Genomic DNA, 15,950 nt, shown 5'->3' with positions numbered 1-15,950 from the left:
TCTTGGACATATTGTTCCTACTCCTGTGGCCAGGGCAGGCAAGGTATTATGATTGATGGCTCCAGCAAAAGTATATAATTGGAGTGGGGTAGGAATGGTTTTCCAAAGAAGGAGAGATGCTGTGAAGATAGGAAACAGCAAATATCCACAGTTCCACCCTAGCTCAGTACAAACGTGTGTATTCAAATTAAAAAAAGCCTCTGCCTAACATAATGGAAAGATCTCACCCACAACTGAAAATTTTTTCAAAAACTTCTCTCCCAAAATGAACATCTGGTAATTTTAACTGTATCTAGGATTTCTGTGTATTGTGTGTATTATTTTGATTATGTGTGGTTGTGGCTTATCTTGATCTTACAATCCATGAGCCAAATTATGAACTTAGCTACCTGTAACACTCATTAACCTGATGGTGGATGGTGTTCTCTGATAAACCTGGCTGCCCTTTTCTGGGAGGTTTTCTGGGAGAATGGATATGGATGAGAAGTGAGAAGCATACGGGAAGGTCCCCCTTCTGGAGGCCATTCTTCTTTAACAGGCTAGATCCAGCTGACTTCTGTCAGGGATGGCCTGCTGGAAATTGCTGTAGGTTTGAATAATTATACATCCCAGTGTGACAGGTTTGGGGTTTTTTCTGGCAGTAACACCCCCTCATAGATTGCCTGAATACCCAGCTAGTATCTAATGCCCAGAAACTTGGCTCAGAGTCTCTGAGGGTAAACCCCCTCTACTTGCCCAGTTTGTCTGCCCCAGCCCCCAGGTGAGCGAAGTCTGTCTAGGCTCCTGCCTCTTGACTCATTAAACAGTGAGTTAGGGAGGCTAGGGCCAGGCAGCTCTGTACTCAGCCTCCAGGCTGCATCACAGTGATCCACTCCTTTAAACAGGAATGTGGCCTTTGGGCAGGGTGTGCTAGACAATGACCTCCACTCTTAGCCTTGTTCCCTCTCTCTGCTCCTTCAAGTCGTACCCCCAGGGATGAATTTTCTGCCTCCTTTCCCTTATTTGCACTAAACTTAGCAAGTGGCAAAGGATTGACTCTCACCTGTTGGATTGTTGGCTCTAAATTGAGGCGCTTAATTTAAAAAGTGCTGTGCCATTCCCTTTCTGCTTTTAGGAAGTCTGGCCTTGACTAAATGATGTCTAAAAAGTCTTTATTGTAGAACTTCAAAGACAGTCCCAAGAAGTAGCCACTGTAGGGAATTCTCTGGCAGTTCAGTGGTTGGGACTCCACACTCTCACTGCTGAGGGCCCGGGTTCAGTTGCTGGTTGGGAAGTTAAAATCCCTCAAGCCGTGTGATGTGGCCAAAAAAAAAAAAAAAGTTGCTGCTATAGTTCATCATGTTGGCACAGAACTCTAGCATGGGTAGAATCATGGTCTGAGAGCCGAGAGAAAATCGTGGATAGTCTAACTAACCAACTGCTTTGCTACCACACATTGAAGGTTACTAGCCTTCCAGCCTGAGATGGCAAGATACCCAGTACCCCTACCCCATCTTGATTTAGTCAGTGCCATATTTTCTGCTTGGTTTTTCATTTGCCAGTGCCACACTGTCTTAGTTTTTAAAAGCTTTAAATTAAGAAAGAAACATGAGATCTTGTTCAACTGTCTGGCCAGTGGAAATTGGATAGTGATGCAGTCATTTTAGAACGTATAGAAATTTTCAGCTGAAGTGAGATTTTTGGAAAAGCAGAAATTGCTCCTTGGCAGTTACATCTGTCACTTTAAAAAATTAAGATATTATGAAAATGTGAGAGGCCTTTATTGTATCTAAAAAAGCTAATGTAGTTGATTTTCACATGTACAGTTATCTGCATACACAGATAATTGTCTAGATTCTTTAGGAAAGAATTCACTTGACATTTATGTTTATAAGCTTTAAATTATTAGGTATTTAAACAGAACTTCAGTGGAAATCTTTCTAAAATTAATTATATCCTTTACTTTTAATATAGAAATCCATGTCGAATATATAAGGCAATATTTTATTAGTGTGCATTTTGAGTTATGTTTGTTAAATCTGTAGCAGCCCTTCCTCTTTTCTAGTAGCTGAGCTTTAAAACAGATAACCTGGCATGTTTGAATTTTCTGTAAAATAATAAATGACTCACAGTAAAGTTCTGACATACTTTCTTTGGAGTAAAACTTTAAGAATTAATGCATTTGCTTTAGCTGTTCAAGGACTTTTTATTTTCTGGATCTTAGTTGTCTACCAGATAGAAGTTTTGGATAAGTAAGGTGTTATTACTATATGTAATTTACTTACTGTTAGCAATTACTTTTGGCTTTTTATTTGATAACAGGTGATTTCAAATCAGAGAAGTCTAATGGGGAAATAAGTGAGTCTCCTGGAGGTGGAAGAGGAGCGTCTGGTTCAACTCGGATTATCACCAGGTTACGGAATCCAGACAGCAAACTGAGTCAGCTGAAGAGCCAACAGGTGGCAGCCGCAGCCCACGAAGCAAATAAATTATTTAAGGAGGGGAAAGAGGTGTGTTTTTCCTGTTTAAAACAAAAATCTCTGGAATGTAAAATAATTTTTAAAATAGGGGCAGGAAGTTTGTAGAGGTACTTTTGAACTTTATTTTCCTCACTTCCAAGAGTGTAACGAGATTAAAAGTGTTAGGTTTGTATTATGATAAGTATAGCTGTACACCCAAATTTCAATCCATGCATAGAAATGCTGTAAATGGGTAGTATTCTTTCTTACTGTATGGTTAGTTTTATTGTATATAATTCTAAAGAGATAGAGGCTGCTTCTTCACATGTGGGAACAGGTAGGCTATTTGTGGGCTTTATTAAAGATTTAATACTCAATTCTGGCTGTAGTCATTTTAGATGAACCTGCAGCTAAAAGATAAGACTTACCCCTTGATAGCAGAGCACAGTGTATAGAACAGCACAGCATCTCAACTCTGACTGTGAACAAAAAGATTGAAGCTAGGACTCAGTATTTCTGTCTCCCAGCAAGCCGTGATGATAGAATAAGGGCCACAGCTGTGTCTCTCAGATTTGAGAATTATTTGCAGGGTAGATATGCAAGATTATGCAGTGTTTTGTTTTGTTTTGTTTTTTAATGCAGTGTTTTTAACATCAAAGAAATGGCTTTAAGGCAGTGGCTTTCAGGCTTCTTTTTACTCTGACCCTCACTAACACATTTTTCATAGCAACCCAGTACGTTCAAAAGTTTCCTGAAGTAGGGCTTCCCTGGTGGCACAGTGGTTGAGAGTCTGCCTGCTGATGCAGGGGACGCGGGTTCGTGCCCCGGTCCGGGAAGATCCCACATGCCGCGGAGCGGCTGGGCCCGTGAGCCATGGCCACTGAGCCTGCACGTCCGAAGCCTATGCTCTGCAACGGGAGAGGCCACAATAATGAGAGGCCTGCGTACTGCAAAAAAAAAAAAAAAAAAAAAAAAGTTTCCTGAAGTAGTATTTTACCATGTGGGAAGCATTCTGGTATTTTCTTTTCTAGTCTATTGTATTATATTTCATTTTTTTTAAGCTGAATAAGCCCCACTATTGATTTCACAGTCCACTAAAGGATTGGAATCAACTATTTGAAACACTATTTTAACGTATCCATGGGCTCTTATCTAAAGCTGGAATGATAAAAGGAGCAGAAGAAAAGGTATTTTTAGGAATATATGTTTGCGGGAATAGTACATGTAATGCCCTCATGCCCTCTTTTGTCTCTAACCCCTGTATATTGTAAGCTTGAGAAAATGATTGGTGAATGATTTATATATCACACATTTAGTTTCATGTGTATATTTGAGATACATGAAAGTACTTAATAATGTCCAACATATCATAGGCACTTTAATAGAGCTTAGCTTTCTTTCTTTTTGCAGGCATATCTTGGTTGTTTAATTATAAACAATTAGCTTTAGCTTTTAACTCAGCTTTTAAACTTCAGAAGTTTAGGGACTTCCCTGGCCGTCCAGTGGTTAAGACTTCGCCTTCCAATGCAGGGGGTGCGGGTTCGATCCCTGATCGGAGAGCTAAGATCCCACATGCCTCTCGGCCAAAAAACCAAAGCAGAGAAAAACAGAAGCAGTATTGTAACAAATTCAATAAAAGACTTTAAAAAATGGTCCACATCAAAAAAATCTTTAAACTTCAAAAGTTCAGTCATAAGATGTATCTTAACTTATTTTGAATGATAAATAACAAATTATTGAAAGACAATTGATCAAATTTACATATTTGACATAAATAATGGAATCTTCTTATTTTCTTGGTCAGGTACTGGTAGTTAATTCTCAAGGAGAAATTTCACGGTTGAGCACCAAAAAGGAAGTGGTCATGAAGGGAAATATCAACAATTATTTTAAGTTGGGTCAAGAGGGAAAGTATCGCGTCTACCACAATCAGTACTCCACCAATTCATTTGCTTTGAATAAGCACCAGCACAGAGAAGACCATGATAAGAGAAGGCATCTTGCACATAAATTCTGTCTGACTCCAGCTGGAGAGTTCAAATGGAATGGTTCTGTCCATGGATCCAAAGTTCTTACCATATCTACTCTGAGACTGACTATCACCCAGTTGGAAAACAATATCCCTTCCTCCTTTCTTCATCCCAACTGGGCTTCACACAGGTAAAGGAAACTTTTTTGCTCTAAATATAGTAAATATTTACAAAATGATTATTGCAGTTGCATACTTTAAACTGTCATTATTAATGAATTGAATGAAGTCATTTTAGTCAGCAGAACACTGAGGATGTTAGGAATATGAGTAACTTTACTTCTAAAGTTACCGATCCAACACTAACATTGGAAAGATTTCTGGAAAGCAGAGTCTTTATTCCCGGAACCAAGTGGAGTCCAGACAGAGTTCCAGAACATCATAGAAGGTTTAAAGATTTGGAGGACGAATTGACCTCTGAGATTCCTCCAGTGTTTAAAACCTATGATTCTGTGAGGTAGAACCTTCCAGTAGCAGTGTATTTTATACCTGCTTAGCCTAGAAGCATATGCCCTATAAGATGAAGTCTTCATAAATTACAGCTCTTGTGCTTTTAATTTAAGATCAACAAGATGAAATTTTGTTTTTTCCTTTTTTTTTCCCTTCTGAAATTTAGGGCAAATTGGATCAAGGCCGTTCAGATGTGTAGCAAACCCAGAGAATTTGCGTTGGCTTTAGCTATTTTGGAGTGTGCAGTTAAACCAGTTGTGATGCTCCCAATCTGGCGGGAATCTTTAGGACATACCAGGTAAGTGAATTCTGAGCCTTGTGAATGGTGTGTTAGTCTCCCTTTTGGAATATTAGTCTATTAATAATGAAAGTTAATGTGTTGAAAAGGCCATAATAAAGACTTAACTCTTCTTGACCTCATTTTCCTCCTATAAGATGGAGGAAAACATGTAAGATGTAAACCTGAATAAACATTAGTTCTTATTTAGGATATAGGATTATAATGAAGATGAGAAGAGATCAGTTATATGAAAATTAAAAATATGTTCTAAAGTGAAAAGTGTTTTTATTGAATAGAAGGAATGCTTATATTATTTGAATATTTATTCTGGAGTGTGCTAGACATCTTGATTTATTTAGAGTCGAGTATCTGGCCAAAGATCATGTAGCTCCTAAGTAGACCCAGAGTTGTGTGACTTTAGCAGACGGTTACCAAAAAAGATAAATTTTGTGACTTGAATCTACTTTTTAGCCCTAATGGATTTATTTTTTAACTTTAATTTTTAAAAAGTTCTTATTATAAACCTAATATAAGCTTATGGTAAAAAATGTAAATTATTATTCAATGTAAAAAGTAAGGCTCCTTCTACCTTCCCTGCCCCTCTACAGGGCCCACTCCAAAGGTATAATGCTGTATTTTTTTTAAATTTAAATATATTTTGTGTTGCTTTCTACACCTGTGTTTTATCTTTTTTTAAAAAATAAATTTATTTATTTATTTATTTATTTATTTATTTATTGGCTGCATTGGGTCTTTGTTGCTGCGCGCGGGCTTTCTTTAGTTGCAGTGAGTGGGGGCTACTCTTTGTTGCGGTGCGTGGGCTTTTCATTGTGGTGGCTTCTCTTGTTGCAGAGCCCGGGCTCTACGTGTCCGGGCTCCAGTAGCTGTGGCACACGGACTCAGTAGTTGTGGCTCGCGGGCTCTAGAGCTCAGGCTCAGTAGTTGTGGCACATGGGCTTAGTTGCTCTGTGGCATGTGGGATCTTCATGGACCAGGACTGAAACCCGTGTCCCCTGCATTGGCAGATGGATTCTTAACCACTGCACCACCAGGGAAGCCCCCTGTGTTTTATCGTATAATGAAAAATTTTAAGAAAAATAAATATGCCTACTAAATATTTTTCATCTGCTAAGGGTTGCTTTCAGTTTTCTGTAGTGTTTCCCCCCCATAAATCTTATGGATACTCTTTCCTCTCTCCCTCCTATTTTGATTGTAATTGCTGCTACTGGTAGAAGCTTCCACAAATGGAATGGACTTAATTCTTCCTAGGATTAAAAAAAAAAAAAAAAAACAGGGTTAAGTTAAGGTGCTACGAACGGTGCAGCCCAGGAGAGGAGAGCTAAATGGGTGGTGTGCCTGTATTTTTCTCACTGCCGCCTTTTCTCAGGGCAGGGAGAGCAAGGGGAAAGTCAGAGGCAATTGTGAGGCCTATATTTCTGTTTTTCCTTCTTGCATTTACTTCCATGCTTTCCCCAAACTCTTCTGTCCCAACAGTCTCCTATTCAGTGCTCATCCTGAAACTTGTGTTGGTGGTCTCTGGTGGCAGAGACCAATATTTTGAGAACTAAAGCTAAACTAAATGTTGCTAAAGAAAACTTCAGTACTCAAATGTAACTTAAAGTGACTAAGTCAGGGCTTCCCTGGTGGCTCAGTTGAGAGTCCGCCTGCCAATGCAGGGGACACGGGTTCGTGCCCCAGTCTGGGAAGATCCCACGTGCTGTGGAGCGGCTGGGCCTGTGAGCCATGGCTACTGAGCCTGCACGTCCGGAGCCTGTGCTCCGCAACGGGGGAGACCACAACAGTGAGAGGCCTGTGTACCGAAAAAAAAAAAAAAAAAAAGACTAAGTCAAAGCTTTTATAAATTCGTTTCTAAATATTAAACATTCTAATGAAAATGCAATTCATTTTTTTTTTAGTTAGGGTTTTTTCCCCTCCTCGTATGTCATTATGACTAGTCTATTATCCTGTTTTATTTTATTTTTTTAATTTTTTTTGGTGCACTGCGTGGCATGTGGGATCTTCTTTCCCTGACCAGGGATTGAACCCGGGCCCTCGGCAGTGAGATCGTGGAGTCCTAAACTTTGGACAGCCTGGGAGTTCCCATGACTAGTCTTTTAAACCTGTAACTAGAGTTATAAAATTGTATCATGAATTATATTAGTATGACACATCTGGTAATATATATGAAAGAACTTTTTTTAAAATTTTGATGAGGTGATATAAAATAGCATACTCTGAATTTTTAAAAAATTAGAGACCATGATTCATGAAAATTAGAAATTAATAATAGGACTTACACTTTGGCAGTAGTATGGTCACAAATGTTTAGGTGACAGACTTCTAAGACTTGATCCTAAGGCAGTATCTAGAAATTCAACCAAATATTTTATTATAAAATGTTTGTTTATTATGATATTCAATAGTAAAGGTTTGGAGGCAGGATCTTTTTTGAAAAAGTTTATGAAGTCTTGGTTGAAAAACATTAAAGAACACCTAAATAAATGAAAATATATCTCCTGTTCACATATAGGAAGACTCAGTGTCTTGACAACGTCAATTTTTCTCACCTTAATATACAGATTAAGTTCAAACACATTAATAATTATAGTTGGGCTTTCTGTAGAATTTCATAAGATGGTTAAAAAGTTTTTATGGAAAGGGGCAACAATAGAAAAGGTAAATTTGAGGGACGAGGTGGAAGGACTTGCCCTCCCATGTAACAAAACTTACTTGGTAGCTATAATACAGTGGTATAAACAAATAGACCAGTGGTACAGAATAAACAGTCCAGAAAGAGACCAACCCATATATGGAAATACAGTATGTGTTGGAAGTAGCATTGGAAAGGATGAACTGTCTAATAGAAGATGAGGAGGAAATTAGTTGTCCGTACAGTGGTAAATTGAACTTCATTCTTTATATTAGACACAGTAGTCAGTTCCAGGTAGAGTAAATTCTAAATGAGAAAAGCAGACGTTAAAACTCTAAGAAGAGAATATAAGAGATTATCTTTGTGACTCTGGAGCAAAAAAAGTTCTCTTCTTCCTCCCTCCCTCTCTCCTTCTCCATTTCCTTCCCTTTTTCCTCCCTTCTTTGCCTCTCTTTGCTTTCACTCGTTCCTTCTTCCTGCTTTTCTTCCTGCCATACTTCCTTCCTTTTCTCTTCTGATTGTTTTATTTCCTTCTTGATTCATTCAGTATCTCCCCTAACATAGCTAAGGCAGGCTTTATTTATTTCATTTGTAAGAGTGCTGTCTGTCAGATTTGAATGAGTATGCATGTGTATGCCTGTGTGTGTGCACGTACTAAAAGTGACTTTCCTTCTTCACATTTATTATGTGATATGTACATAAGATTGTGTGAAATACATAAGCTATAATGGGTAATAATAAAATGAACACCTGTGAATTCACCATCCAATTTAAAAATAAGAACATTATTATTGCATTTACTTTGCATTCATATTACCTTGCCTTTCCTGAGAGATAACCATCATTTTTACATTTGTGTTTTGTTACACCCTTCCTTTTACTGTGTAGTTTTATCACATATGTATATAGCAGTAAACAGTGGTTTTCTGTGGTTTGAGTTTTATAGTAATGTGTCATCCTAAAAGACTGAATCCTAGACTGGTTGAAGGTGTTTTTCTTGTTTTATTATACTATAATCAAAAAAGGGTTAGTATACACAGTATATTGAAGAACTTCTACAGTTCAGTAAGAAAAAAAATCAAACTATTTAGTAGAAAAAAAGGCCAGAGGTACAAACATAATTTAGGGAAGAGGAGACACAAATAGCCAAGAAACGTGAAAAGATGCTTAACCTCCCTAGTAAGTTGGGGAAAAAGCACATTAAAACTAGGGGTTGGGCCAACATCGTTTTCAATGATGAAAAACTGAAACCATTTCTGCTAAGATCAGGAACAAGATAAGGTTGCCCACTCTCACCACTATTATTCAACATAGTTTTGGAAGCTTTAGCCACAGCAATCAGAGAAGAAAAAGAATTAAAAGTAATCCAAATTGGAAAAGAAGAAGTAAAACTGTCACTGTTTGCAGATGACATGATACTATACATAGAGAATCCTGAAGATATTACCAGAAAACTACTAGAGCTAATCAATGAATTGGGTAAAGTAGCAGGATACAAAATTAATGCACAGAAATCTCTTGCGTTCCTATACACTAATGATGAAAAATCTGAAAGAGAAATTAAGGAAACACTCCCATTTACCATTGCAACAAAAAGAATAAAACACCTAGGAATAAACCTACCTAAGGAGACAAAAGACCTGTATGCAGAAAACTATAAGACACTGATGAAAGAAATTAAAGATGATACAAACAGATGGAGAGATATACCATGTTCTTGGATTGGAAGAATCAACAGTGTGAAAATGACTATACTACCCAAAGCAATCTACAGATTCAGTGCAATCCCTATCAAACTGCCAATGGCATTTTTCACAGAACTAGAACAAAAAATTTCACAACTCGTATGGAAACACAAAAGACCCCGAATAGCCAAAGCAGTCTTGAGAAAGAAAAACGGAGCTGGAGGAGTCAGGCTCCCTGTCTTCAGACTATATTACAAAGCTGCAGTAATCAAGACAGTATGGTACTGGCACAAAAACAGAAATATAGATCAATGGAACAGGATAGAAAGCCCAGAGATAAACCCATGCACATATGGTCACCTTATCTTTGCTAAAGGAGACAAGAATGTACAGTGGAGAAAAGAAAACCTCTTCAATAAGTGGTGCTGGGAAAGCTGGACAGCTACATGTAAAAGAATGAAATTAGAACACTCCCTAACACCATACACAAAAATAAACTCCAAATGGATTAAAGACCTAAATGTAAGGCCAGACACCGTAAAACTCTTAGAGGAAAACATGGGCAAAACACTCTATGACATAAATCACAGCAAGATCCTTTTTGACCCACCTCCTAGAGAAATGGAAGTAAAAACAAAAGTAAGCAAATGGGACCTAATGAAACTTAAAAGCTTTGGCACAGCAAAGGAAACCATAAACAAGATGAAAAGACAACCCTCAGAATGGGAGAAAATAGTTGCAAACGAAGCAACTGACAAAGGATTAATCTCCAAAATATACAAGCAGCTCATGCAGCTCAATATCAAAAAATTAAACAACCCAATACAAAAATGGGCAGAAGACCTAAATAGACATTTCTCCAAAGAAGATATACAGATTGCCAGCAAACACATGAAAGGATGCTCAACATCACTAATCATTTGAGAAATGCAAATCAAAACTACAATGAGATATCACCTCACACCGGTCAGAATGGCCATCATCAAAAAATCTAGAAACAATTAAATGCTGGAGAGGGTGTGGAGAAAAGGGAACACTCTTGCACTGCTCGTGGGAATGTGAATTGGTACAGCCACTATGGAGAACAGTATGGAGGTTCCTTAAAAAACTACAAATAGAACTACCATATGACCCAGCAATCCCACTACTGGGCATATACCGTGAGAAAACCATAATTCAAAAAGAGTCATGTACCAAAATGTTCATTGCAGCTCTATTTACAATAGCAGGAGATGGAAACAACCTAAGTGTCCATCATCGGATGAATGGATAAAGAAGATGTGGCACATATCTACAATGGAATATTACTCAGCCATAAAAAGAAACGAAATTGAGCTATTTGTAATGAGGTGGATAGACCTAGAGTCTGTCATACAGAGTGAAGTAAGTCAGAAAGAGAAAGACAAATACCGTATACTAACACATATATATGGAATTTAAGAAAAAAAAATGTCATGAAGAACCTAGGGGTAAGACAGGAATAAAGACACAGACCTACTAGAGAATGGACTTGAGGATATGGGGAGGTGGAAGGGTAAGCTGTGACAAAGTGAGAGAGAGGCATGGACATATATACACTACCAAACGTAAAATAGATAGCTAGTGGGAAGCAGCCGCATAGCACAGGGAGATCAACTCAGTGCTTTTGTGCCCGCCTGGAGGGGTGGGATAGGGAGGTTGGGAGAGAGGGAGATGCAAGAGGGAAGAGATATGGGAATATATATATATGTATAACTGATTCACTTTGTTATAAAGCAGAAACTGACACACCATTGGAAAGCAATTATACTCCAATAAAGATGTAAAAAGAAAAATCTACAACCAATAAATGCTGGAGAGCGTGTGGAGAAAAGGGAACCCTTTTGCACTGTTGGTGGGAATGTAAATTGATACAGCCACTGTGGAGAACAGTATGGAGGTTCCTTAAAAAACTAAAAATAGGGGCTTCCCTGGTGGCACAGTGGTTGAGAGTCCGCCTGCCGATGCGGACGATGGGACATGGGTTCGTGCCCCTGTCTGGGAAGATCCCACATGCCGCGGAGTGGCTAGGCCTGTGAGCCATGGCCACTGAGCCTGTGCGCCCAGAGCCTGTGCTCTGCAACGGGAGAGGCCACAGCAGTGAGAGGCCCGTGTACGGAAAAAAAAAAAAAAAAAAAAATGTACAGCAGAATGAAACAATTCTTCGCCTGAAAATATATGTAGTGTGATTCTATTTATGTAAAGGTTAAAAGAATGTATGCTAATATAATGCTGTATTGTTTAGGGATGTGGACATTTGTGGTAAAAGTTTAAAGAAGTGTAAGGCCTATATGCTTGACACTTAAGAAATATGCTTCTAAATAAATAACAAATGGTAAAAAAATCATAATGGAAACTAGAAAACATTATGAATTGAATGTTCATGAGAATACAACATAAATTGAAATTTGTGGGAAACAGCTAAAGAGTACCTGGGGAGATGGGTAGCCTTCAGTGCTTACACTAAACAAGAAAAACTGCAAATTAACTAGCTAGGCATGCGTCTCAATGAGTCAAACCAAAGATGGGAAATATGTCAATATTCGATGAAATAGGAAACAGATGTGTACCTTAGATACTATTATATTTACAAACCTCTGATGAGGTTATCAGGAACGGGGCGGCGGGGGGGCGGATAAAGAACAAATAACCAATATCAAGAATGAAAAAGAGGTCGTAACAAACAATATTTCTGAATCTCTCTCACTGATACTTTGGATTTCAAACCTTCACAGAGTCCACTAACATAGCATTCAGGCTTCCTACATCTATAGAGAAAGTGCCCGACTGGACTCCTCCTTTTGGGTGGGGGAAGGGTTGGGGAGGAAGAGTCCCACTGATCTGAATCATTGGATAGTAGGGCAGAGGCCACACTCTTGGGCAAGAAAAGGATTTCTGGTTCAGTTTGAAGGATATCACTGCACCTATCAGTAAGGAGATGGGCAGGACCAGATGATTTCATTAGGAAGTTCTTCAAATTTTAGGAAACGGGTAATTCTGTTTAAACTGTTCCATAAAATAGAAAAAGAAGGAAATCCGGTTCAGTATTATTTCTGTTAGTACAAAACTGTTCTAAAACTTGTTAAATAGATAAATAGAAAATCATGGCCCTGTCTCATTTATTAATATTTACCATTGATTAATAATTAATAGCAAATAGAAGTGTATGCAAGAAATCTTAGAGCATTAGCAAATATAGTCAAGAGTAAATTAAAAGAATAATAAATCATGACTAATCTGACTTCCTCTAGGTATGGAAGATTTGTCTGTTCTTAGGAGATTATTAATACCTTGCTATTTTAAGAAGTCAAAGAAAGAAAACTTTGATTTTCTCATTAGATGTCAAGAAGGTATTTGTTTATTAAGAAGATATAAGTTCATTATTAATTCTTGGTTTATAAAAAAAACTTGGGTAAGTAGAAATAGATGAATGCCCCCTCCCCTTTTTTGTAAAAATGTATTTCAGACCAAACCGTCATGTTTTTTTTCTTTTTTTTTTCGGTACGCGGGCCTCTCACTGTTGTGGCCTCTCCCGTTGCGGAGCACAGGCTCCAGACGTGCAGGGTCAGCGGCCATGGCTCACGGGCCCAGCCACTCCGCGGCATGTGGGATCTTCCCTGACCGGGGCACGAACCCGTGTCCCCTGCATCGGCAGGCGGACTCTCAACCACTGCGCCACCAGGGAAGCCCCTGTCATGTTTTTTGAAGAAACCCTTGAAGTATTCCCATTAACATTTAGGTGGAACAAAACAGAGATCCCCACTATTGCTGTTATCTTTTAACTTTTCTTTAAAGTATTAATGCAATTTACTGAGAGAAATAAAACATAAATAGGTAAATGTAGGGACAGTTATATATAGTTGATCTCATTATATACTTAATTGACTGAAAAACTATAAAACAATATGAAAATTAATTAAGGTGACCCCCATACCGAACAGTCGGTTTTATATATGCAGATAGTAACCATGAAGAAAAGCGGGAGTTCTGAGTTAAAATAACAAATTGAATGAGCACATCTAATTTTGCTCCCCACTGAACTCCACCAAAACTATGGCAAAGGGATTTTTTCAAAGCATAAACCCACAAGGGACAAGGGAAACAACGGAGAAGACAGCACCAGTAAAACTGCAAGCAGTATTGCCAGAGGATGAGTGGTACCCTACCCAGGAAAGCCAAATCCCAAGTCAGTGGGGGAGAACTGAGAATTTTCACCAGTCACGCCATAGAATCCTCAAAAGGCACAAAAGCAGGAAGAGCAGAGCAATGCATGATTCTGTCTCTGCAGTGCACCTGTTTACACATGGTCCTGCCAGGTACCCTGAGTGTGGTGAGCGCACTGTCTTCTAGGCGTTGCTTATGACTGTGCCCTCTGATTGCACCACAAGAGGCTCTTAACTTGTGAAAGGTGACCTGGAGACAAATTCATTTTTTCCTGGGAACCTTCTTTTAATAGTGACAATATTGTTCTTGCTCATGCAGCTAGTTTTCTTCTTGCTGAGTTTTCAAAAGCCAAACTTTATATTGTTTGGGATACACACATAGGTGGTGGTAAAACTATAAAGAAAAGCAAGGGAAATGATAACACAAAAGTCAGGATAGTGGCTGCCTGGGGGTGGGACACATTAGTTTTGGATGTAGTGGTTATTGATAAGGTTCTGTTTCTTAACTTGGTTACAGTTTACATATTTCTAAAAATTACAATGAAGAAAACATCCAACAATGACAAAACACCTCAAACCAGGAATATATTTAATAAATATTTAGGAGCATGTAAAGAAATCGTTAAAACTTTACTAAGGATATAAAGGATACTTTGGGACTTCCTTGGCAGTCCAGTAGTTAGGACTTTGCACTTCCACTGCGGGTTCAATCCCTGGTTGAGGAACTAGGATCCACTTGCCGTGCAGTGGCCAAAAAAAAAAAGATACAAAGGATACTTTGAGTAAATGAAAAGATACATCATATGCTTACATATGTATGTTGCATTTTTCTAAAGATGCCATGCAGTATATTAATTATATTGACTTAATCTATCAAATTTAATATTCATTTGCATTGTGAATAGGAGTTTTCTTCCTGGAGGGAGAGGGAGGCATGACCAAAATGATACAAATATTTCCTCTAGAAAATGTGTAAGAAAAGGGAAGTAGGTATTTCAAAAAAAGAGAATAGATATTTAGAATGTATCTTGAAGCTATGGTAATCAGAATAATTTGTACTACAGAAGAAGTAGAGCAGTGGAATCAAACAGAGAATCCAGAAATAGACGTAAACACATGTGGGAATCCACTGTGATAGCTTTGCCTGTCAGAGAAGGAGATGAGGGCGTGTTTGGGGAAAATATCACCCAGATTCCTGCCTCAGCAAAAACATTCAGACAAATGAGGATTGAAAAATACCCAATATATTGTTAAAAACTATAACAAAAAACTTAAGAGCGCGTGGATTAATTTATGTTTCTGTTGTGGTACTTTCTTTTCAAACAGCTATAAAACCCAGATGCCATAGATGAAAAAGTGGATATATGTATTTAAAGTTCTGAGTGGAAAAATATTATAATCAAATCCAAAAGACAGATGACACACTGAGGAAAAATATGTGCACCACAAATGGAAACTTTCCTTTTATAAATGAAAAAGACCTTTTATAAATGAAAAGCCCATTACAGATAAGACACAGGATTTGAACAGGCATTTGGCAGAAAAATAAATATAAAAGGCCAGTAGACATAAAAAAGTGGTTACTTCTCTCATAAAAAAGTGGTTACTTCTCTCATAATTAAAGAAATGTAAATAAAAACAGTGGGATAGTATTTCTTCTCTCTCAACTGGGCTAGTAATTGAGAAGTTTGGTACCAACTTGAGTGAAGGTGCGGGAAAGCAGGGTTGCTTTATAATTGATGGCAGTGTGGAGCGTACAAATCTGAAGAGCAATTGGGCACCATCTGTCAGCACTTTAAATATAATACTCTTTGGACTCAGCCATTCTACCAGTGGGAAACATAAAGGGATATTCCTCAAGTTTGCTAAGAAACACGTAAAACATGGTTTCCTGTAGCTTTGTTTGTAATAGGAAGAGAAACACAACAAAACCCTGTGGAGGTGGGGAACGGAGTTGAGGCTCAGTCCACGCTCCTGGCCTGGCTCTCTGAACCGAGGATGTGTGGAGGGAGCCCCTGCCCCCAGTGCACCCGCCAGTACAGAGTGGTGTCTGGAGGCTCGTAGTACCAGCGTCAGGCTGCCAGCAGTAGCCAAGATTTCTGCCCAACTAAATGGAATTGAACCCCTGCAGAGCTCACCTTTCCTGCTGCCTTTTCCCATAAGGATTGTGTTGGAGATAGTGAGAACTGTAGAATCTATTCTGGGGGAGCGGACATCACAGTTTAGCTACAATACTA

At 38.5% G+C, this 15,950-nt stretch overlaps 1 protein-coding gene across 4 annotated transcripts in view; it reads left to right on the top strand.

Moving 5' to 3' along the window:
- The window catches only part of BPTF (bromodomain PHD finger transcription factor), a 139,379-nt gene that overhangs the window by 62,168 nt on the left and 61,261 nt on the right, over positions 1–15,950 (top strand). For all 4 annotated transcript variants that reach the window (XM_060133033.1, XM_060133034.1, XM_060133032.1 and 1 more), the window contains 3 exons: positions 2,302–2,489; positions 4,243–4,598; positions 5,084–5,215. In XM_060133033.1, coding sequence (XP_059989016.1) covers positions 2,302–2,489; positions 4,243–4,598; positions 5,084–5,215 — 676 coding nt within the window. The remainder of the gene's footprint in view (positions 1–2,301; positions 2,490–4,242; positions 4,599–5,083; positions 5,216–15,950) is intronic.

The sequence above is a fragment of the Lagenorhynchus albirostris genome, chromosome 20, assembly GCF_949774975.1.
Source record: "Lagenorhynchus albirostris chromosome 20, mLagAlb1.1, whole genome shotgun sequence".
NCBI classification, from domain to species: domain Eukaryota; kingdom Metazoa; phylum Chordata; class Mammalia; order Artiodactyla; family Delphinidae; genus Lagenorhynchus; species Lagenorhynchus albirostris.
Note: the sequence above shows the minus strand (reverse complement) of the source record. Positions and strands in the feature narration are given on the sequence as shown.